This window comes from Trichomycterus rosablanca, chromosome 13 (genome assembly GCF_030014385.1).
Source record: "Trichomycterus rosablanca isolate fTriRos1 chromosome 13, fTriRos1.hap1, whole genome shotgun sequence".
NCBI classification, from domain to species: domain Eukaryota; kingdom Metazoa; phylum Chordata; class Actinopteri; order Siluriformes; family Trichomycteridae; genus Trichomycterus; species Trichomycterus rosablanca.
The window spans coordinates 8,219,782-8,245,034 of NC_086000.1; the positions used below are offsets into that span (position 1 = coordinate 8,219,782).

At 41.0% G+C, this 25,253-nt stretch overlaps 1 protein-coding gene across 1 annotated transcript in view; it reads left to right on the forward strand.

Moving 5' to 3' along the window:
• The first annotated feature begins 617 nt into the window (after window positions 1–617).
• The window catches only part of myo6b (myosin VIb), a 56,995-nt gene continuing 32,359 nt past the window's right edge, over window positions 618–25,253 (forward strand). The window contains exons 1-12 of the mRNA XM_063006855.1: window positions 618–708; window positions 6,419–6,560; window positions 9,525–9,594; window positions 9,696–9,769; window positions 12,180–12,309; window positions 12,404–12,509; window positions 13,580–13,635; window positions 13,722–13,819; window positions 14,105–14,269; window positions 15,600–15,680; window positions 17,128–17,308; window positions 19,296–19,440. Coding sequence (XP_062862925.1) covers window positions 6,444–6,560; window positions 9,525–9,594; window positions 9,696–9,769; window positions 12,180–12,309; window positions 12,404–12,509; window positions 13,580–13,635; window positions 13,722–13,819; window positions 14,105–14,269; window positions 15,600–15,680; window positions 17,128–17,308; window positions 19,296–19,440 — 1,223 coding nt within the window. The 5' untranslated portion in view covers window positions 618–708; window positions 6,419–6,443. The remainder of the gene's footprint in view (window positions 709–6,418; window positions 6,561–9,524; window positions 9,595–9,695; window positions 9,770–12,179; window positions 12,310–12,403; window positions 12,510–13,579; window positions 13,636–13,721; window positions 13,820–14,104; window positions 14,270–15,599; window positions 15,681–17,127; window positions 17,309–19,295; window positions 19,441–25,253) is intronic.

Sequence of the window (25,253 nt, forward strand, 5' to 3'; positions counted from 1 at the left end):
TCAATCACTGACGTATGTGGTAACAAAGCAGCCCGAAGTACGTGTAACTGTTTTGTTGGAGTCCACAATAGGAAAAGTGTGTAGCATGGAAAACAAGGTACAGTGTACACATGTAGAGAAACCTTTCACAGCCATCCCGGCTTTGCCAGGTAACCTGAGGCTGTTGCAAACAGAGACATGGATCAAGTGTCCTAATTAGATTTACAGAGGTGCCTTTCAACCGAGTATTGGGTTTCTACTTCTGAAATACTTCTAAATGTTTTGGGTTTCAAGCTAATTAAAAAGAAATGAAGTTGGAATCTGCATTCGTGGTACATCTTCAGGCAAGACTAAGGATGCTGAAGCTGCTTTTCACACTCCACCCCAAGTTCTGGAGGCAGTGCCTCATAGTGGTCATTGGAGACTTCTAGAGCAATATTTGACCTAGAATTGTGGTTATAATTTTAAAACTCGGTGTGTATAGGGAATTCTTAAGGTTTAGTGATATTAGTTGTATTTCTTTTTTCTTTAAAGGATTATATATTTGGATGTTTTGATACTGGTTAGGGTAATACTGTGGCGTTCGCGTTGACGTCAGCGCTCGTTGTGTACGGGACTAGTGTGGGAAGCCGGAGTGAGGAGAGCTGGTTCTCTCTCCTGCTGCTCCAAAAACAACGCTTTTATCACTTAAAAGCGCTTGTTTGCACTCTCTTCTAAACAAATCTAACTGTAAGTACTTTCTTTTATTAAGTGTGCTTTTGTATGTGTTTTATGCATACTGACTATAGAGTTGACCGGTTAGCTAACGCTATACCGCTAAAGCTCAGTGAATATGAACGTTTAGTTTAGTGGCATTATACAGTAGCTACAGTGACCGGAGCTAACATGCTAACAGGTCAGTCGGTGTTTCTGTGAGGAGTGTTTATAATATTATTATATTATTATTATAATAATATTTATCGCTATCTTAGTGCGAATACTTTAAACAAAACTGTGATGTTTGTACAGAGTATAAACTAACAAACCTAACGGTTATCTAGAATAATATCAAAACCTCGGTGCGTCTGTCAGAATTGTTTAACTTTTTATTGTAGGTATTAACGATACACGTAACAGTACATTTTCTTACATGTATTTCATACATCACAGGAGTTTGTTTGTTTATTAGGATTTTAACGTCATGTTTTTACACTTTGGTTACTCATCACACAAGGTTCATCAGTTCACACAAGGTTATATCGAATGGACAATTTAGTATCTCCAATTTACTTTACTTGCATGTCTTTGGACTGTGGGAGGAAACCGGAGCAACCGGAGGAAACCCACGCGGACACGGGGAGAACATGCAAACTCCACACAGAAAGGACCCGGACCGCCCCACCTGGGGATCGAACCCAGGACCTTCTTGCTGTGAGGCGACAGTGCCGCCTACATCACAGGAGTTAGGAGTGTTTTATACAACTAGATCCCAAGTTTTAGATTAAATATATTTACCTCAATAGAAACTTATAAATGGGTGATTCTCTGATACTGGTTGGAAAACTGGTTTTGATTAGGTTTTCATAGGTCACTCACAATGCTGGTGAATTTAGTCAAATTCATTGTTCCCCAGGCCTTGTGAACCACCTTAACATATACAGTTACAATAGCAAGTACTGTATTATACCCCAACAGAAAAAAAGGATTCTTAGCTCTAAACCATTCTACATCAGTTGAATGCTACAGCAAATTAACAAAGAAAAAGAATTACAGAGTAGCTGGATATTTTATTACCACTGCCATGTAACAATTATTCAACCCCTGCATAATATTGCTGATCTCAAAAGCTGCTTCTACTCTATATGACCCAAAGTTCAGTTACAACACGATTAAACCATTGGTAACTCAATAACATCTTTAATTTACATCAGCTATGAGGTGTTCCATAAACACCAAATGTGTACAAGATGTGTTGCAACCATGGTGGAAATGAAAGAGCTGTAACAAAAGCTTAGAGAGAAGATCCTTGGACATTTCTATAGACAACATAGGGAGTATTTGTCCAGAAGTTCCAAACATAGGGTGCAGCAGCGAACCTTTCTGGCTGCAGAAGAAAGCCTTAAAGAGAAACCACATCAGGACAACAAACCCCCCATTGTTACTGCAAAAGACTTACAAAGGTGTCAGTGGTAACCATAAGAACAACCTTAACAAACAAGGACTTCATGCCTGGCTTCCAAAATGCACGTTGCTGTTGACCAAAAAGCACTAAAAGGGTTGAATGGAGTATACCAGAAAGAATTTATGTAGTTCTGAGACACAGTTCTATGGAGTGATGAATGAAACCCGGAACTGTATGTCCATATGGATCAGTATGTCTGGCACAAGAAAGGGGAGGCTTAAGACCAGAAGTATACTATCATCACGGTCAAGCATGTAGGTGGGTCACTGATGATTTTGGAATGTTTATTTTTTGGTTGGAACTGAAAGTTCTTACCATGTGACTGGCATTATGGATTCACAGAAATACCAAGGCATTCTGTGAAGAAATTTTGAACCCTTTTGTAATGAAATTAAACCTTGGTGATAATTAGACTTTCCAGCAAGACATCATCAACTTCCAAGTAAACTAAAGCTTGGTTAAGGAATCAGTCCTGGAACATTCTGGAATGGCCTCTCATTCTCCAGATTTAAATTCAATAAAAAACATTTGGTAAGCAGTTGCAGCATGAAAACCCTCAAACCTCAATAGCTGGAAGCTTTTGCACGAGAAGAATGGGTGAAGATTACATAAGAGAGGCCTCAGAATTGATTAGAGGTTATGAAAGCAATAGGATGCAACATTGTCCACCATAAAACATCATATCATCAGTAAAAAATAGTGGTGGTAGTGTGATGTTCTGGGGCTTTGCTTTCCAGGACCTAAACAACTTGTCCTTACTGATTAAAGAACAGAAAATCCCGAAGAAGAATGTTCGTTTGTGACCTAAAGCTCAAGTGCAGTTGGGTTATGCAGCAGGACAATGATCCTATGCTATGCTAAGCTTCATGTGACCCTCCCTCCCCTCTCACGCAGGCGCCCGGACAAGTACCGGAGATTGCATATCGCAACGCCAGTGGAAAGAGGCCTCATCCCACCTTCTCTCTCTTAAACATAGTTAATTGTGCTTGTGTCTGCCAGGCAAGTTTGGTGGCTCTGCTAAGATGGAGAGTTTGCACCCATTGCAGTGTTATGCTAGCACGTTAGACTGTTGCGCCACTCAAGCACCATTCTTTACACTTTTGTAATTGTAATCCAACCAGACTTCAGTGTCCTGACAGCTGGAGCAATACTCTATTTCCATTTAAATTTAAGGACATACTGTATAAACATGTGTAAAAGTACTTTATAAAACAACTCTAAAAGTAAAAAAAAGTCAGAACTGGCTCATGACCGATGGCTTTAAAAGTTTATACACAGGACTATTAGGAAAAACTGCTCTAATGTTGGCTTTAGTGAGTAAAACCACAAACGTGGGGTGTTTTGTATGCCAGAAGACCTATGACTGATTTTTTAAAACCCTGTGCTAATCACAACCATTTGTGTTTAGTTTATGGTAATGGAACTATTTTTGCGCTAATATAACAGATAGATTCCTAAATACAGCTCGCTGTAGTGTAACTGATGTTTTTACATATATCCTTTACAATGTATCCACTTCAGTAAAAATGCTAACTACAAAAAAAAAAAAAAAAAACATTGTGAGACAGCCCTGCATCCTGTTAGGTTTGTTTGGATATTACAATGTTTTCCATATCCCAAGCCTGCTTTGGGAGCAGGAAGTAAGGGAGGGGTTGGTGGGGAGGATGCTTCATATGTGGTAAAGGAAACTCCCTTTTGTCCTTTGACCCCAAACTGACACCATTGGCAACCACTGTGCTGAAGTCACCAGGGAACACTCAAGATTGTTTTCCATTTCTTGAGCATCATGAATCCCTTCTCATTAACCATATAACACAGTCAGATATCTCACCTTAGTTTGCTGACAGGATTCATTTATTGCTGCACAAGTAATTCACGAGACACACATCATGGGCCAATGGACAAAGCCATCATGGACTGCTGAAACATAATGTACATAATCAAGTAACCAAGTAAGCATTGAAGTGGCCTCACCTAGTCCCATTATAGTGCTGGGGATCAGGACATTTTTGTTGTTAAACTTGAGCTAGATGACATATAGTGTTTTGTATAATTAATGTTTAACAGTTAATGACCAGCTCTAAAGAAAGAAATATGTAGCATTAAACATTAAAATAATCACAACAGTAGTGTTTAAACTGCTACGTAAATTATGGACGATTGCTTAAGAGTAAGAGTTTAAACTTCAAACTGTAGTTAATCATCTAAATAAAAAAAAGTTCAATATACAGTATATGGTTACTTTTGTTTTCCACAAAGTTGAATCAGTTCATCTGGACACAAGTTTGTTGTAGAGATACGTTTCGTCACTCAATCCGAATGACTTCTTCAGTCATTCGGATTGAGTGACGAAACGTATCTCTACAACAAACTTGTGTCCAGATGAACTGATTCAACTTTGTGGATTTGTGTACCTGGATTATTGAGCATGCATCAACAGATTACTTTTGTTTTGTTTATAAGAATCTTTGTGGATGGTAGAATTATGACAATTGTTATTCTTTTTTTCTTTTTTTATTCTTTTTTTTTTTAAGGGGAATACTTAAATTAAGTTTTTTAAATTTAAGTTTTAAATTAAGTAGCTATTTTCAGTCTTATGCTAACATTCCTAAATTTATTTGTACCAATTATGCAAATGTTTGGACACCCCATGTCAAATTTGATGTGTTTATTTTTTAAGTAATAATTGGTTAACACATTTTATTGCCTAATTGCTGTTTATTTGCTAAATATACCATATTAAAAATGGAAAACATTTAATATTTTATGTTCCATTTTTTGTTAAATGCAATGCTATTGTTTCTATTTGCTATTATGTAAAGAATGTGTTCATTGTAACCTAAAATTATCAAAATTGTCCAAATGGTTGCGGCTATGGCTTTGTTGCAGAGTCCTTCTAGTTTTTGAGTATTTTAAGATGTATACTGACTGTCATCACAGTTGGTTGTGTGTCTTCTTAGTTATCTCTTAGTTCACTGGATCACTAAAAGTGAGCTTTGTTGTGGTTTGTTTGTTTGTTTATTTGGATTTTGAACGTCATATTTTACTCCCTTCGGTTACAGCCACGACAGAAATTGTAGTTACTCGTTACACAAGCTTCATCAATTCACAAGGTTATATCGAACACAGTCATGGACCATTTAGTATCTTCAATTCACCTCACTTGCATGTCTTTGGTCTGTGGGAGGAAACCGGAGTAAACCCACGCAGACACGGGGAGAACATGCAAACTCCACACTGAAAGGACCTGGACCGCCCCACCTGGGGATCGAACCCAGGACCTTCTTGCTGTGAGGCGACAGTGCTACCCACTTAGCCATCGTGCCATGTTGTGGTAACATAACAGACATATATTTTCATTCTGGAGCTATTCATGTTTAAAAACGTATTGTTTGTCTTTATTTGCTTTGATCATTGTCAAAACTATTATCAGTTAATGGTCTCAACTGTAATTGAATAGTCTGTCTTAATATTTCTGTGTCTTTTTTTGAAATCCTAATCTTAAATAATTGCATAATTTTATTAGTGTTTGCTGTTTTATGTTTTAATTGAGGTTCTGCTGATGGGCACAGATACAGTTTATGCTTAGCAGACAGTAAGAGCACACATTTAACACACAGAGAGAAGTGATGCCTGAACATTTAATAATTGTGCTATAGTAATCTCTGAGGACATGGTGAGAGGCTTTAGCACTGTTAATGAATAAGAACCAAGGAAACAGTTGTCACGGATTACACTGGGAGCTTTGATGAACCTGGCTTTAAACACACATGAGCTCAGGGTTATCTTACTGCCCTGTGCTTTAAATCACAAGTGTCTGTTTCGTAACCCTTTTAATTGTTTTCCAAGTTGGTTGCTGTGTAAATCTTGTGTCTTCTTTGATGGACCACTGAGCTAACTGTCATTGTGTTGCAATACCCTGCTGTTAGGTTTGAATACTATTCCAAGTCCTAATTTAGTAGTCCTAATAAACAAAGACTATTTTGGACTCAATGTTTAAGCTACAGTAAATTGCTGTGTTGTGGGTTTAAATCCTAGTTCTTCCAACTTGCCACCATATTTGCCTAGGCAACTGCATTGTCTAAATGATTAAATATAAATGTACTGTCAGTGATATAAGTTTTCCATTCACAGATTGTTATTTTAATACTCTGTTGTAATTGCTGATTTTTAAATACATATGACACATTCACTATATTAGAGTTTAACTAATTTGATCATTTTTTTAATAGCTCATAGACTTATTTTTGTCTCTTTTGTCTCTTTGGGTTCTGGTAGAGCTGCCGTTTAAACTGGGAGTGCAATGGATGATGGGAAGCCTGTGTGGGCACCCCACCCAACAGATGGGTTCCAGCTGGGCATGATTGTAGACATCGGTGCTGACTCACTCACTATTGAACCTCTGAATCATCGAAGCAAGGTAAGTCAGCATTTTAGTAGAGTGCTTCTGAGAGTATGCCACTGAAAACCTTGTTCATCATCGCGGCCAGGTGTGCATGACTTATTTTTTTAATCATGGTTGGCAGACATGGCCTGAGTTAAGCTTTACTTTCTTTACCACATCTCTATTTGTCACTTCATACCCTGTGTGAAAAATGGATCTGGACAAATGTGGCAGAAATAGAAATGGTTTTGGAATGGGTGGTCCAACATGTTCATGGTCAGGTGTTTACATAATTTTGGCCATAGTGTACATTAAATAAATAAACTAGTAGTCATGCTGTTAGTCTCATAAAATTTCTTGTTTTATCAAAATTTTAACTTTAGTTTTGTATGGATTGATGTGTTTGTTAATTAACAAAACTGTTTTGAAAAACGATCTGGGTTCGGTGGTATTGACATGATTTGTTATGTCTGAGGGAGGTGATTGGGGCCCTGTGAGTGGCTGGCATCTTTTCAGTGTATTCCTGTGTATTCCCAGTGTTTCCCAGTAAAACCAGACTCACCGTGATCTTGACCAGGCGGTTAAAGCAGTTAATGAAAATGAATTGGTTGTTGTTCTTGAAAAAAAAAGAAAAACATTTCTCTGTAGTACTTATCCACAAGGAACACTCTATACACCATTAACACAGGGATTCCTGCTATCCCAAATTCTCGTTAGCACCATCAATGATTAGAACTGACAGTGGTGCTTCTAAATGTAAAACCAGCCTCATTAATGTGCTTTGTTAAGAACATACCAAAAACAAACAAAGGTTTTGTTTAATGTGAATTATTTTGTTTGTATAGTGCTTTTCTGAAGTTGTCAGTCAGCAGAAATGTATAATCATGCTCTGTCTATTTTACACCATGTATTTACTGTTTTTAAAATGTATTTTTTGCTACATTTTATTTATTGATTGGTTTCGTTATTTATTTATTTATCTATTTTAGTTTACATCTATAGCTGTTTAAAAGAACAAATGTGCAAACTCATGGACACAGTACAGGCTTATGCTGTAGAAGGGTGTCACTTGCAGTGCTGGTTAATAAGTAATGACTCCTTTCTGCAGCAGGTGTACTGATCATGTTACGCTCAGGTTGAGTTTATTAGAAGAGTGAAGTACCCGTGCATCAGACAAAAGCTTTGGCTCATGCTGTCAGTACATCAGTTTTGCTGTAGTCGTTCCAGTTGTTGTGATAGTCATTGTAGTAGAATCATTTTTATTAGTTTTTCTGTCTCAAATCGAATTAATGGTCTGGAATTTCTTAGGCTAATATTATGCTTAGTGGAATTAGAAACTAAACACTGAGGAGATTAGCTTATCTGTTTTGGGAAAAGTGTGGTTACCCGTGAGGCTCTTGCCCTCTGTAAATAATGTAGTGTTGTGGTGAATGCATGTATGATTGATTTGTGGCTTGTGGTACATCTGCTTGTAATCCTTACTGGACATTAATGAGCTTATTATATAGGCCTTTTAACAGTTGTTCGACTGTCTGTCTTAGCTAAGGTTAAAGATGCACTGGACAGTATTTTTTTGATCTTTTATATTAAACTGAACAAGATCAGACCACCAGTGTAGCATATGTCTGAGAAAAGAACACACAGGTTTAAGCTGACTTTCCTTTTTCTGATTTTATTCTTCACATCTTTTACTGCTCACAAAAGCTAGCATGGCAGACTCCCATACTAAATGGCTAGCATCCTTGGATACTGTTGTAGCTTAAAACCCCATATTAACAAACAGAATAAGACAAAGGTTGGTAGGAGAGACATTTTTACAAAAGTGAGCACTGTTGGGCCCTTGAGCAAGGCCCCTAATTCTCTCAGCTCCAGGGGAGCTGTACAATAACTAACCCTGTGCTAAAAAAGAATTTTATTGTATTGGGCATGTGTGTATATGCCAATATGGCACATTATTTACTGTTAAAACATTTGTAATATTAATTCTAATATAAATTCTAATATAAATTATTGTATTCTAAAAATATCAAGCATTTTATTTTGGACTTTTGCTGGATGCTGGATCCGATTTAATGTATGTTTAGACATGCCAATTCTGGTCTCTGCATAAAACAACCTAAAACAAACATAGCCAAAGTTTGACCCAAGGGCTAAATGTGACAGAAAAGAATCCAAGCATTTGAAGGTTGAGGGGCTTGCTCAAGGGCCGAACAGTGACAACTTGCCGATGATGGGGCATGAACCATTTACATTTACATTTTCAGCATTTAGCAGACGCTTTTATCCAAAGCGACTTACACAATGAGCAACTGAGGGTTAAGGGCCTTCCTCAGGGACCCAACAGTGGCAACTTGGTGGTGGCGGGGCTTGAACCAGAAACCTTCTGATCAATCTAGTTGTCTAGATCTAGTCTAGGACATTGACTCAAATTAGAGAATTAGAGAAGCTTACTTTGTTTACATATATGGCTGATTATTATTATGGCTGTTATTCTGTTGATTATTTCTTTGATTATTCAGTTAGTTGGTTTAGTTTTAAAATGATAAATATTCAAAAATAATAATACATTTCCTAATAAAAACCACAGTAAAATTTTAAGTTAATATAATGCACCACGCCATTTTAAGCTTAATGTATATTGTAGAGATTTGGTTTACGCATATGTAGTCATTCAAAAAAATTTTTTACACTTATTTCAAACCTAATGTTAAAAAAGCAGCATATTTTACTCAACTGTTGTCACTGGAGTCCTGTGTGCGTGCAAAAGGTCACTTGCTATGGGTTGTTTTAATATGCAAGTCTGGACCACTCCAAATAACGTTTAAACACTTGTGTGTGGAATAACATGGCTTGTTTGCATTAAATCTTTTCAGATACTTAAAGAATGTCAATTAATTATTTTTTTGATAAGTTGATACAGTAAGTGCACCCTTTATGAGATGATCAAATTATCACAAAAACTTTAATTATCAATAAAGTTGATGATATTTGGATTTTCAGACATTCCTGGCTCCTATCAACCAAGTCTTCCCAGCTGAAGATGATGTCAACAAACATGTAGAGGACAACTGTAAGTCTACAACTTACTTACTTGTTGAAATAAATCGCAATGTGTATCACAATGTTTGTTATGTGACTGTGTGTTTACTCATCTTACGTTTTTTTTCCCAGGTTCTCTTATGTACTTAAATGAAGCCACCCTTCTAAACAACATACGGGTTCGTTACAGTAAAGACCTCATCTATGTAAGCAATGCTACTTTCACTTTCCTTGGTCATATTAATATGTTGGTATTATTATTATAATTAGTAGTAGTAGTGAAATGTTATTTGGATGAGATGTTTTATATTAAAGAATAAACACAGCTTAAGTCAGAGAATATTGTATCATTATGCAACATATACAATTGATTCAGGTAGCATTAAGACATCTTGATGTTTTGCATAAATTTTTGCAAACATTGTGATTTTGCATGAATATGCAGTTCTCGCTACAATTAATGGCACCCTTAGGTCCTAGGTCCTCTCTTGTTCACTTAGTTTACTTAGTGGACTTAGCTTAGAGGACTGAGATGACCATGATGTGTTCAGTAAACTATTTTTGTGTTCCTATTTGGATAATTGGATCATTATTCTGTAAGATCCAGGATCCTCCATGACCCATTTTAGTTTACTGGCAGATGCGGATTGATTTTAATATAGAATGTCCTGCCATGTACTGTGACAGGGTCTTTAGAAGGAAACAGCCTCACAACATCACACCATACATAAGAGTTGGCATAAAATGTTTTTCACTGTAGTCATTTTTTTATGCCAAACCCACCTTCAGCTGGGCTTTTTGTGGTCTTCAAAAGATGATTAAAAATCCACCTCTTTAGTAAGCACTTAAAGAGTAACTAACCTTTGGGTCTGTAATTGCCCTTTTTCCTCATTAATCCACACTTAATTAGCCACAATGACCAAAGTAAAAGACCACTGTGGCCCTGGAAACACTTACAGCCTTAGATATTGTTCTCTACCCTTGTCATTATCTAGGCCTTGCCACAACTTGATTACAGAGATCCACAACTCTTTGGACTTAGTCTTGGTTTCTGTCCTGACAACGCTGTGGGCATTTGTAGACCCAATCAGATCACATCAGAACAGGTGGATTGAGTTCTAGACACGCCTAAAGGATAATTAAAGCAAACAGAATGCACTGGAACACAAAACAACACAAAGTCAAGGTGTCTGAACACTTTCTGAAATATTTGAGAAATAGATTACATCAAAGACTTATCTTAAAACCAATGGTTTATTGTATTGTTATAAAAAAGGTAGTTTAACAGTAGTTTTTTTATGCTATGCTTAAAATGTATGTAAGAAATAGACTTATTTGAGGGACTGATTGGCATGTTGTTGGTGCAGATCATTTTTATTAGAATAGCCTCCAGTAGTCTGGATGCTGTCAGTCCCAAGTGTGTCATGTTGAGTGTAGAGGCCGTGCCCAGCTGTGGCTGCACATCTCAGATGACCTGGCTTATCCTGCCCACACACTATCAAATTGCCTGATGCACTTAATTAGGTCCTGCGAGGTAGCACCAAGTAGTGTGCTAAAGCTAACCCGTCAGCCCTGAACAGCAGCAGGTAGACAGTAGCCTGTTTGTATAGACTCCACTAATGGGCTGCTGAGGGAAACATTTTCAGCCATCACATGACGTCTCTCCTAGGCTGACTAATGTTAACTAGTAATTTACTTAAAATCTTTTTTTACCCATACAATATACAGTCAATGGCAGCATTGTTTGCACTCCTGGTCAATAGGGTAATAAAATATGTGTTTGTGCCTAATTGCATTCAATATACATGTAGATCAATAATGTAAATGCCTTCAAAGTCAAAAATGTACCAGCCTTAAGCTACCTTATCAAACGCTGTTCTGTACCAAGCACCCTTTGAGCCACCAGTCTAGCTCGTCTTGAACCACCTCTCAGAACTCGTGGAAATTAGGCATCAAGGCTATTCTTTGTACTAGCACACACATGGTCGTCCATCCACTTTGAAAGATGATTAAAGACTTACTTCTTTCCTAAGCACTTAAATTGAAACTAACCTGTGCTTACTAATCTATCCATTTATCTGTCTTTAAAAAAAGTTCAACCTAGACTTTTGTTCTATCATGGTTTTATCAGATTTGTGTTCCTAGACTGCCGTCTGTTTGTTCTAGAGTAAGGAAATGTCTGCTGAGGAAGCACTTCTCTATGTCACTCTAAATAAGAGCATCTGCTAAATCTGTCTGTCTTACTACCTTACCCACCTTACCTACCTACTTTCTTGTTGTAAGGCATGGGAAAAGCAAGCCTCTTATTTTATCTAATTAAATAAAATGGTGCCAACAATTGTGATACATGATGTTAAAATAATTTTTAAGCAAATTTTAATTATTAAGAAGAAAAAAAGCCCTATAAAAATGTATTTTATTGTTAGTGTAAGATATAATTAACCTTAATTATTTTAATGACCTTTTATAAACCTATTTTTTTCCAAGGGTGCCAGCTGTATATATAAACTCTTTGCTAACAGTGCACTTCACTTTTACAGCTTTCACCATATTTTTAAATATAATATAAAAATGTAAATGTAAAGCGTTTTATGTTTTTTTTTTTTTTTTTTTCAGAGTTTTGTGGCTAACATTCTGATTGCTGTAAACCCTTACTATGACATCCCCAAACTTTACTCCCCGGAGACCATTAAGAGTTACCAGGGCCGCTCTTTAGGAACGCTTCCACCACATGTTTATGCAATTGGTAAGTGCATGATGTCATGAAAAGACTTCATTTAAAAACATAGTTTTTTTATTGATCTCTTTTTAATTTTTTTGTTTTTCAATCCATCTTTTAGCTGACAAGGCCTATCGAGATATGAAGGTGCTGAAGATGAGTCAGTCCATCATTGTGTCTGGTGAATCCGGTGCTGGAAAAACAGAAAACACAAAGTTTGTTCTCAGGTCTGATAAAAATACTTATATCGAGAGTAATGTGATGTGGCACTATGTGGCCAAAAGTATGTGGACACCTTTTCTTATTAGTTGGCTTGGCTGTTTTAACATCAGTCTTTTTAAAAGTTGCATAGAAGTAAGCATACTGCCATGCATTTTTATAGACAACCAATGGCAGTAAATTGGGTCATTCAAAGTGGATCTGTCATAAGCATTTGTGGTACAGTTGTGACTGATACAATGTAAAGCAATTAAGCTTTAAGGGCCTTAGGGATCCAACATTGGCAACTTGGCAGATGCAGGCTTAAACCTGCAAGCTTCTGATCTAACTAGAAGCAACAACAGCTCAGCCACAGATTGACTGACTACAGAAGCTCACGTATGGGACTGCTGAGCCTTAAAGTGCAAAAGTGTAAAAAATCAACTGCCTGCACATGGATTACTTGAAACTTTATGGATTGGGTTCCATAGGAAAGCAGCCATATACAGTTCAGCATGCACAATGTCAAACTTTGACTGTAGTGCTCTAAAGCACAGCACAATTGAACTCTGGAGCAGTGGAATCACACTTTATTATCTGGCAGTCTGACTGGTTAATCTGGGAGCTGGAAAATGCCAGAGAAATATTTGATAGAGGAGGAACAATGGTTTGGGCTGTTTGTAGATGGTTACAGAGTGGCTTCTCAGTTTCAGCCTCAGTTACAGATAATTTCATTCAGTGAATATGTGCTTCCTACTTATTGGAAACAATTAATGAAGACCTTTTTATTATGACAAAATGATTTGATTTCCTGTGCGCTAAGTAGAGTACATAAATAAACAGCTTTCCTTGTTTGCCAAGCCCATCAATCCAGGCCCATCAATCCGCCTCAGATGTGTTCCAGAAAAAGAACGAAAGTGTTAGCAAAGAATAAAGGCTTTTATAGCAAAGATTGTGAAAACAACTTCACATTAAGACCATTTTTCGATGAGAAATTAAGTTAACTTTTATTATTGTAACAATCAGTTGTCCACACATTAAAAGACAAAATATGCAGATCAGTACATTGTTTACACATCTGTATTTTCTCTCTTTTCAGATATTTAACTAGTTCATATGGTACTGGTCAGGATATTGATGAAAGAATTGTAGAAGGTGAGCCTAATTAACTGCGTGTTTACCTTAAGCTGTTTTTGGTTACTTTTGTATCAGAAGTGAATCACCTGTGTAACTTCTTGCAGCTAACCCACTGCTCGAGGCATTTGGAAACGCAAAGACTGTCCGGAACAACAACAGCAGTCGTTTTGGGAAATTTGTGGAAATCCATTTTAATGAAAAGGTAAAAAAATGCTATGTGCAGATTATTAAGTAGTTTAATACATTGTAAAAATGCATGTCACTGTCATAAAGTTTTAACCTTTTTTCCCTGGGACATTTTCCACCTTTTCTCTTAATCTAGTTGTTTCCAATTCTCGGCTGTGAAAAAGTTGGTAGAAAGTCTATGGTAGAAGAAGAATCAAAGAAGTGTGATTAGTCTAAATGTAAATGTACTACACTTTAAGACGAGTTTCTGTGTGTATTCTATATGTTTTCATGCTTTTGCTCTTTACCGTATCTTTTACAGAATGCCGTGGTGGGTGGATTTGTCTCACATTATCTGCTGGAGAAGTCTCGCATCTGCATGCAGAGCTCAGATGAGCGCAATTACCACATATTCTACAGGCTCTGTGCTGGTGCCTCTGAAGATATAAAGAACATGCTGCACTTGAACTCACCAGAAAATTTTCGGGTTAGTTTATTAATAGACCCCACTTCCCACAAACAACACTGCATTTTTTTCTAATTAAATGTGTTAAAACTGTTTAAAATGCCATCTAAATCAAGTCATACACACTAAGTGGGTGTTTTAGCTTCTTATGTTTCACCAGCTATGTTTTAATTAATAATGGTGATCACTCTTTCGGACATTATTCATGCTATATTTATCCTTTAATGCACATCCAACTAGGATAATTGGACCATTTTAATGGTGGGGACCCCTGTTTTTGTCTGAATGCCTCTAACAAACACTTCATTCCCAAAGCAAAATGTGCTAGAGTACAGCTCTGTGTAAGAACTTTGTTTGTTATTCATTAGTTCTGCGAAGGATGAGAGCTCTATAAGTTCTATAGGAATAGTATGGTTGACTTTTTAAAACAGTGTGTAGTCAGTAAAACCTTGTAAAACATTTGTATTGTAGCACTGTTGTGCCTTTACTGTTCAGTTTGGTACAATTAACTGAGCTAAACTAAAAAAAACATGGAACAAAGTTGAGAAAGTTGACCAGTGTTGTTGGGAACTCCTTAGAAATTCAGACTTCAGAATCATGGTTTTTAAGAAATGATGAATGTTGTGTTCTCTGGACCTCGAGACGTTCAGACTTTTGACACCTAAGATGTTATATTAAGCATAAATTTAACTTTTACAACTATAAAAAGTTTAACTTTTACTGCTACACCAATCTGTGCCCTCACTTCCCAAGTTGTGACAGCCTAACCAATTGTCAATTGGTGAAGTGTCTTTTTTTTTTTTCGTATTAAGTAAACATAAGTGTTTCGTTGGCCGTTTCACTTCATGAGCTCTCTTGTATTGTGAGTCAGTTGTGCCACTAGATGGCATATGTGCTTAGTGTTTATTTTACAACATCGTTCTAAGCTTGTGTTGTATTCAGATAATTTTATTTTTACCACAGCTTTATTCTGGTCATGGTGGGTCCGGTTTCCCCAAAAAGACTGGGCACAAGGCAGAAATACACTTTTAAACTAGCCCATCACTGATATCCAGGTAGAATCTCAGCAGTGCTATTTGCTGGTTGGTAGCCTTCACAGATATTATTGTTTATGTCAGAAGGGGGTTGCTCGAAGCCCTGCGATGGATTGGCAGGCTGTCCAGGGTATTTCTTCCTTGCACCCAGTGTTTCCTGGTGAAAACAGACTTATCTCGACCCTGACCAGGATAAAGTAGTTGATGAAAATGAAATAAAATAATCGTCTCCCATCAATATGAAACTCTATTGATTAAAACATGTAGTGCAATGCTTATGAATTATGACAGCAAAATCTTTGTTTGATTTTATTTAGTATCTAAATCGGGGCTGCACCAGATACTTTGCAAGCAAGGATTCAGATAAGCAGATCATGCAGAACCGGATGAGCCCTGAGGTATGTTGTGTTTTGCTAGAAGCAACGTGTTAACAATGTTTTTCTAATCATTTATTAATTTGATCCTGGTTAATGTGCATTAAATCAGATGGACTGTCCACAGCTGTGCATATTCTGCATAAAACAGTTATTAGGAATTTTGTTATGTTTACTGTTTTGGATTCTTTTTTGACTGATTTCAGGGTTAGGAGGTTGTGCAGATAGTTAATATGGGTAGTGGCTTGACATTTTAGAAGTTAAAAAATGAGTTAAACGTTTACTAGACCATCTTATCCCTAGTGGACAGGTTAGATATAGTGTTAATAAAAGGTTGCTTAATCTGTTAAACAGTGGGCTGTAGATGTGCCATGGTTTCCAACATTTTTACCATATATGCTGCAAAAGTGGCAGAATGCAAGTATTAAGGTTTTTATTATTATTATTTATTAGCTTATCTGTAAGCATTAGTGCTTATTAATGAACAGTAGTAACATAGTGAAATGTACAATAGTAGAACAAAAATGATATAATTGTGATGCTTTTTAGAGCAGATCACATTGACGTGGTCTGACTCTTAAGTGGGTTATCACTGCCCAAGGTTTCATGTTTTATTTTCTTTTACTTTATTATTTAAAATTATTACTAAACATTTTGTTTCTTTACTTTCTTTAAAATCCAGGACAAAAAGGTGATATTTCTTACAAGACTATTCTTGTTTGCCCTTCTATAAACCTTTTTTCTTCAGTGCATGCTTTTGCTGTGAGGAAACTGCATGCTCATGGACTGCATTGACATTTTGTTTGATATCTCATATATTGAACTGCTTTATTTGAAGACCACTGTGCTGTAAGGTAAAATATAACTTGCTAAACAATTGCTAAAATCAACATATTCAATCCTTAACATCAGCTTAATTAAACTGAGGTCAAAGCCTGCAATGGCCTTTAATAAATGCAGTTTGATTTAACTGAGATATCTAATTTTGGGATGTTAAAATGTTGCTGTGATTGAGTGGAATGTTTTGCTACTTAATTAAATTGCAGATTTAAAAATACAGCATTGGTGTAGGATTGTCTGCTCAGAGTTGCTCCCAAAGTTTCTCATTGGAATTGGAAAATGCAAGGCAAGGATACCAGAACAGGAAGCCAATCCAGAGCTTCGGCTATTATCCCCTCAGACATAGCCCATCTTGTCTGTGTAGACTCTTATTTGATAGCACAGCTGAGATTCAGATTAGGGTTAGCATAATAGACTCCTGTACCACCCGAACTCCAAGTGTTTAAGTCACTGTATGATTTAGCCATTGTTTTAAAATTGATTGTAGATGTAAATGTAAAATGTGTTTTCATATGTGACTTATTCTTTGGGTACTATTTGTACTGTTAATAGCACAGCGCATGTAATTATTATCCGACCTGATTAGCATCACTGCTGTAATGTTTTGATTATTTGTGGCATGTTTCCTTAGCATGTAAAAGTTGGAGCTCTGAAAGACCCTCAATTGGATGATGTTGGGGACTTTAATAGGATGTGCGTAGCCATGAAAAGGATCGGCTTGGATGACACTGAGAAGCTCAATCTCTTCAGAGTGGTGGCAGGAGTTCTGCATCTGGGCAACATAGACTTTGAAGAGAATGGAAGCACCTCTGGTAGATATACCTTTTCCTGTTTGTGAAATGGTGTTTACTTGAAATTATGTAATCATAAAGCTTTGTTAAAAAAAATCATAGTGAAGTTTTTGCTAGGTGGTTTTATATGATTTACAAACACTGGATCAAACCAGAACATTTTTGAAGATTCTGCCAGCTTGTTCTGTCTGTAGGGTTTTATCATATCCATGCCCATTCAGATCCACAACAGTAAATAGTGCATAGTCACACATTCTGCATTTTGCAGTCCCATCCAGAAGGAGTCAATCAAGGTATACAGACTAGGAATTCAATTACCATGATTATTTATTAATTTATTAGGATTTATGTCATGTTTTACACTTTGTCCAATTTTGAACACAGTAAATTCAGCTAACTTACACGTCTTTGGACTGTGGGAGGAAACCCATGCAGGCACAGGGAGAAAATGCACACTCCACACAGAATGGGCCTAGATCTCTGAACCAGGAAATCAGACCCAGGACCTTCCCGCTGTGGGGCGACAGTGCTGCCCATCGAGCCCACTCTGGTTTTCTCACACTGCCCAAAAACTTGCAGATAAGTGGATTGGCTATGGACCATTTACATTTACATTTTCAGCATTTAGCAGACGCTTTTATCCAAAGCGACTTACACAATGAGCAACTGAGGGTTAAGGGCCTTGCTCAGGGACCCAACAGTGGCAACTTGGTGGTGGCGGGGCTTGAACCGGCAACCTTCTGTTTACTAGTCCAGTACCTTAACCACTGAGCTATCACTGCCCTCAGTGGATCATTGTGGACCATTCACAACCCTGATGAAAAGTGATGCAGTTACTATAGATAAATGAGTGCAATCATTCATTATATAAATATGCATATTTTTCAAAACCATTTACTGTATTGACTACCAATGACTAATGGCCTTTACTTGAGTAATGAATAATCGGTGCTGTTTATTTCTACACTACATGGAAATGTGAGAAAATATTTTGCATAGTAATTGCACAAACCCTTGACTTATCTGTAAACGTTTAATATAAGTACATGAATCAAATACAAAGACTCTGATATAAATATATTCATACCTATGTAACAGAAAGGATAAATGTGTGTGTGCTAGTCTGGTACATTTTGTGCTGTTTAAGAAAAAGGAACACTTTTATTTTCTATCTTCAGCTAATTATATGTTCATTATGCACTCTTGCACTTCTGTGTGGTCGCACACACACCTTCACCCACCTAACACTGTACCGCTAACACTATAAGCTCATTAGTGAGCCATGTATGGGTTTTTTCATTGTCAGAATAGAACACCATTAGCAAGTTACTCTGTTGTAACTTCTTTTATAGTCTCTCTTTTGAGTCCTAATCCTCTTTTTACATGCTCTCAGAATAATGATGAAAACCTTTGTGTAACAGGGGTACATTTGCCTTAACATGACCTGAGTATCTCCCAGCCTCCCAACCTTATGCACTGAGGTCTGCTGTTAGACTGAATACATAAAAAATTATCCATTTTAGTTGTTCCAATTAATGAAATAAGTTTGAAGGTATAGGTTGTTGAAGTGCCTCACTTTTTTAACAAGGCATCTACTGAGTCGTTAATGTTCTATCAGTGATGCTTAGAGCATAAGCATAAACCTAAAGCATAATAGAAGGAGCACTAGGATTTGGGCTTTTTTGCTCTTTTATGGACTGGAGAAGTTGCATACAAGAAAGTGAGAACATTTACAAAATATTTTTATTGTTTTTTAAATGGCCAAAATGAACTGGTGTGTCCTTAAGAGGGCTATTAATTTCTGAAAACAGTCTAAAATACCTTGACACTATTGGAAAGTCTTTTTAGCTGCTATAAAAAAAACTAATAATGGCTCTACAAATGATCAGACACAAATGTCCACATTTTACAGCATGGGTTGTACATAATTGATTAATACCGACCTGGTAAGTAAAATAATAGTTTTTCTTTATTAGTCAAGACACAAATTATCTATTTTTTTTGGCAGGTGGTTGCATCCTGAAGAACCAATCAAGTCAGACTTTGCAGTACTGTGCTGAGCTCCTAGGCCTGGACCAGGATGATCTGAGAGTCAGTCTTACCACCAGGGTAATGCTCACCACTGCAGGGGGCACCAAAGGAACAGTCATCAAGTAAGATGCACGCACACACACACACACACACACACACACACACACACACACACACAAACACACACACACAAACACTACATCATGGGTGCTGGAAAACATTACAAATACACAGATATTAAAAAGAAGCTTGATTTGAAGTGACCATCTCAAAATGCAAACATGTATTTTTATTGATCTTGTATTAAACAATTCCAGAACTTTCCATGCCATGTCATTTAACTGTTTGAAAAGTTCTATGAGCACATCAAATAAATCCCTAACTATTCAGAAGTTACTTTTGTAACTACCAGACTAACCGAGAAAGCATATAAACATCCGTCCTCATTATTTAGTTTTAGCCATACCCAAGGTTATTTACTAACAGGTGAATAAAGTAAATTATATAGAATTAATATGCCTTCATCTTTATGGCAGACTTTGTCGAAATTCTCAGATGATTTGAGGTCTTTATAGCAAAGGGGAGCTCAGTCAATATTAGTCCAACTGGTTGTAAAATGGACTGTCCAGCATAGTTATTTACATTTTAACATTAGCATAGTGTTAGGGTGCCTGCGACGTTTGGTGATAGTACCATCAGGTCACAGCGTCGCAGGCGTTACAGAACAACAAAGAGCTCGGCCTTAAATACTAGGCCAGCTCATTAGGTGCTAACGCGCGGCACCTGTGATTCCCCTATTTAAGGGGGTGTCATCTGGTTGCCGGCGTCGCACCTTTCTCTTTATTTCGGTACAGTACTGCTCAAGTCGCTTCGTTTTTCAGGGACAGTTTTGGGTAGCCCCGGGCGCTTTGTAGAGCGGCGGGTGTGTACGTCGAAAGGCGGAGGTATTATAGGATTTTGGTTACCTGGTAGGGAAAGGTGGTGCGACTTCGTACAGCCCTCGCGCTGTCTTTGTTTTGCAGCGCAGCGTTCCTTGCTGGGAATTGCGGTTAGCATTTGGCTATCATTAGCCTCAACCGCATCCTCAGCTCTTCCTCTTTGGCCGTTCTGCCTAGCGGATTCCCCAGATCCGGTTTGGTTGTGTGGGTTGGGCTTCTGCTGCCTCCCGCCGTATTCCCGGTTCGAATCCGCACCTCAGCAGAATCCTTTATTCTTTAACTCTCACACCGGCTCTTCCCAGCGGACTTACCACCGCTGGTGACACGCCGGCCGATTGTTATTGCCTGCTTTTTGTGTTTTATTTTCCCTTAGCGATCTCACTGTTTTTCCCGAGCGCTTGCGTCGGCTACGCCTCCTCTAAAGCGCAAGCGTTATTTCCGTAAACCGCGCTCTAATAGCGCAGCGAGCAGCGCGAACGCCTCGTGACTAGGCGATCCGGGTTCGCGCCTCGCCTCCTGTGTTTTGTTATTTTTGTGTTCTCCCCTCTCATTCAGTTTGCCAGCGGTCCAGCGGCGTCACTCGGCACTTTGCCTGAGTTGTTTTTTGTTTTCGTTATTTCTCTTTGTTCTTATTTATTTGTCATTTAATAAAATCCTGTTTTTTACTCTGCATCCTTGGGTCCGTCTGCATTCCTCATAACAGAAAGGTGCGACCAATAATGGACCCAGCAGAGTCGCCCCCCGTGACTGATGTTTTGCGTCACCAGGGGGTAACCTTGGGCAGACACGAGCTGGCGCTTAATGAGCTCGCCAACCGAATAGCCGAGATCGCCCAGCTGTTGCCGGCATTGGCGGTCAGCTCGGAGCGCCAGTCGCCCTCCACTCCCGCTTCCCCAGTCACCGGACCAGAGACCCCTTTGCCGCCCCCCGAACGTTTCTCGGGTGAGGCAAAAAAGTGCAGGGGGTTCCTCCTCCAGTGCTCCCTCATCTTTGAGTTGCAGCCCGTCCGCTTTCCCTCAGAGCGCTCGAAGGTCGCCTACGTGATCTCATTACTCACTGGCAAAGCCTTAGAGTGGGCCACTGCTCTCTGGGAGCAGGATGCCCCGGAGTGCTTCTCAGAGTCCTCCTTTCGGGAGGCACTCAGGGACACGTTTTTTCACCCAGTGGGAGGAAGAGACGCGGGTCCACGCCTATTAGAGCTGTCGCAAGGGGGGCGATCAGTAGCGGAATATGTGATTGAGTTCCGTACCCTTGCGGCAGAGTGCGGCTGGGATGAGGGGGCGCTGCATGCCATTTTCCACCGCGGGCTGGGGGAGAAGGTCAAAGACGAGTTGGCTACTCGTGAGCTCCCCACCTCACTCAAGGCCTTTTACGCCCTGGCCACCAATATCGACACCAGGCTCCGACAGCGGGCCCGGGAGCGGACGTCGTACCCTCTTGGCGCCCGATTCCCAGGACCGTCCCGTCCGGTGCCCCGTGACCTGGATCCCGAGCCCATGCAGCTAGGGACGACCCAAAGGCCCACCTTACCTTCCGACCCCCCCTCGAGAAGCCGGGCTCGGTTAAACGAGTAGGCCACCCTCGAGGCGGGGAGTCGAGGGTGGGCCGACCCACCATCCCTCAACATGGTTTGTTCCTGGATGCCGTGTTGCTCTGGGGCTCGGGTTCTACGGACCTCCTGGTGTGTGTCGATTCGGGTGCGGTGGAGAGCTTCATCGACCGCCGCCTGGTGCACAGGATGGGGATTGCGCTTCAACCGCTACGGGTGCCCATAACCGTCCACGCTGTGGACGACCGAGCGGTAGCTGGGAGTCCCATAACTTACCAGACGCGTCCCCTCACGATGCGTCTGGGGAACCACGAGGAGCGGATCACCTTTTTGGTGACCCAGGTCCCTCAGCTCCAAGTGGTCCTGGGACACTCCTGGCTCAGAAAGCACAATCCCCAGATCGATTGGGTATCTGGGTCAATCTTTGCTTGGGGAACCAGGTGCCATGACGCATGCTTGCTGCCAGCGAGTATGTCGCCGGCGCCACCATCGTCTGAAGCGATGGCCCCCGATCTGACCCAGGTACCCCCTGTGTACCATGACCTACGTGAGGTCTTTAGCAAGTCCCGGGCGCGGGACTTGCCCCCCCACAGACCCTTTGACTGTGCCATCAACCTGCTTCCTGGCACTACTCCTCCTAGGGGGCGCCTTTTTTCCCTGTCGGCTCCCGAAAGGCAAGCCATGGAGGAGTATGTCAAGGAGGCAATCGATCAGGGGTTCATCCGTCCGTCGTCCTCCCCAGCTGGGGCAGGCTTCTTCTTCGTTGGGAAGAAGGACGGATCGTTGCGCCCCTGTATCGACTATCGGGGTCTGAACGCCATCACGATCAAGGATCGGTATCCACTGCCGCTGATGGCCACAGCTTTTGAAGCACTTCAGCGAGCTACCATTTTTTCTAAGCTCGATTTACGCAGTGCGTATAACCTGATCCGGATCAGGCAGGGGGACGAATGGAAGACTGCGTTCATTACGCCCACGGGACACTACGAGTACCGGGTGATGCCCTTTGGGTTAATGAATGCCCCCGCGGTCTTCCAACGCTTTATCAATGAGGCTTTGCGGGAAGCCCTTGATAGATACGTCTATGTATATTTAGACGATATCCTGATCTTTAGCCGGTCCATTGAAGAACACGTTAGGCACGTCCGTCGGGTTCTCCAGCTGTTGTTCGAGCAACGTTTGTTCGTCAAGCTAGAGAAATCCGTTTTTCATGCCCCATCTATTTCATTTTTGGGGTTTATCATTTCCCAAGGTGCCATACGTATGGATCCGGCTAAAGTGAAATCTGTGGAGGACTGGCCAACTCCTAGTTCCGTACGCCAAGTGCAAAGATTTTTAGGCTTTGCAAATTTTTTCAGGCGGTTCATTCGGAACTTTAGCACCGTCGCCGCTCCTTTGACGGCCCTGACAGGCAAGGGACCGTTCAAATGGTCGATGCAGGCCCAGCAAGCCTTTAACAGGCTTAAGACTCTCCTTACCACTGCTCCGGTTTTGCAGTTGCCCGACCCAGAGGAGTCCTTCATAGTAGAAGTAGATGCCTCTGATGTCGGGGTTGGGGCAGTGCTGTCCCAGAGAGTGGGTCCCGAAAAGAAGCTCCACCCATGCGCTTTCTTTTCACATCGTCTAACTCCCGCCGAGCGTAACTACCCGGTGGGGGATAAGGAGCTTTTAGCCATCAAGCTAGCGCTTGATGAATGGCGACATTGGCTTGAGGGGGCGAAGCATCCCTTCCTGATCTGGACAGACCATAAAAATCTGTCGTTTATCCAGCAGGCTAAGAGGATGAACTCCCGGCAGGCTCGGTGGTCCCTATTTTTCAGTCGCTTCCACTTCACCCTGTCTTATAGACCAGGGTCGAAGAATGGCAAGCCTGACGCTTTATCCAGGCAGTGGGAGTCGACCGGACCCAAAACCGAGCCTGAGCCTATCATCCCCCCGAGTCTGATTGCTGCCCCAATGGTGTGGGGCATATCAAAAGTCATTAGGGACGCCCAAGCTGTGGAACCCGACCCCGGTGGAGGTCCACCTGATCGGCTGTTTGTGCCCACTACAGTCCGTCATCAGGTGTTGGAATGGGTCCACGCGTCCCCATTTGCGGCTCATCCAGGAGTTTCTAAGACCCTGGAGCTACTGCGCCGAAGATTTTGGTGGCCGGGGATGGAGATACAGGTCAAGGACTTTGTCCGAGCCTGTGCTATCTGTGCGACTAATAAGAGCACTAGAGAGCGTCCTAGAGGACTTCTCCATCCATTACCAGTACCGTCAAGACCGTGGTCCCATCTGGCACTGGATTTTGTTACGGGCTTGCCCAAATCCAGGGGATTCACGGTGGTACTGGTGATTGTTGACCGGTTCACTAAATCTTGCCTGTTCGTTCCTCTGCCCAAGCTACCGTCTGCCATGGCGACCGCCCAGGCGATACTGCAACATGTGGTGAGAGCACATGGGGTCCCATCCGACATTGTGTCGGATCGGGGCCCGCAGTTTATCAGTCAGACCTGGCGGTCTTTTTGCCAACTCCTAGGGGCAACGGCAAGCTTATCCTCGGGGTACCACCCCGAGTCCAACGGGCAGTCGGAACGGGTTATCCAGGATCTGGGCAAGATGCTTCGGTGCCTCACTGCAGGGAATCCAGCCACTTGGGCGGATAAACTGTTGTGGGCTGAATTCGCCCACAATACCCTGCACCACGCCGCATTAGGAATGTCACCATTTGAGGCACAGTTTGGGTACCCTCCTCCACTGTTTCCCGAGCAGGAACAAGAGGTGGCGGTCCCAACTGTGCGTCAACACATCCGTCGTTGCCGTGCCGCTTGGCGAAAAGCAAGGCAGGCTCTTCTAGCCGCGCAACGCTCCATGAAGCGTACTGCTGATCGCAAGCGGCAGCCGGCCCTCATGTTCCGGCCGGGCCAACGAGTTCTCCTGTCGACGAGGGATCTCCCCGTCAAAGGTGCCCCTCACAAGCTGGCACCCAGGTACATTGGCCCGTTTAAGGTGGTCAGACGGATAAATCCGGTGACATACAGGTTGGAGTTGCCCCCCAGGATGAGGGCACACCCAACCTTTCATGTCTCCCAACTTCGCCCATTTGCGTGCGAGGGAGCTAGACCCCTCCCCCAACCTCCCGCCCCTCGTATCATCCAGGGTGCCCCTGCATTCACGGTCCGCCGCCTCCTGGATAGCAGGAGGGTGCAGGGTAGCACCCAATACTTGGTGGATTGGGAAGGTTACGGCCCCGAGGAGCGTTCGTGGGTACCGGCTCGCCAGATCCTGGACCCCGAACTGATCCGTGAGTTCAGGAGAAACCGAACCGCGGGTCTTGGGACCTCGGGAGCTGTCCCTAGAGGGGGGGGTACTGTTAGGGTGCCTGCGACGTTTGGTGATAGTACCATCAGGTCACAGCGTCGCAGGCGTTACAGAACAACAAAGAGCTCGGCCTTAAATACTA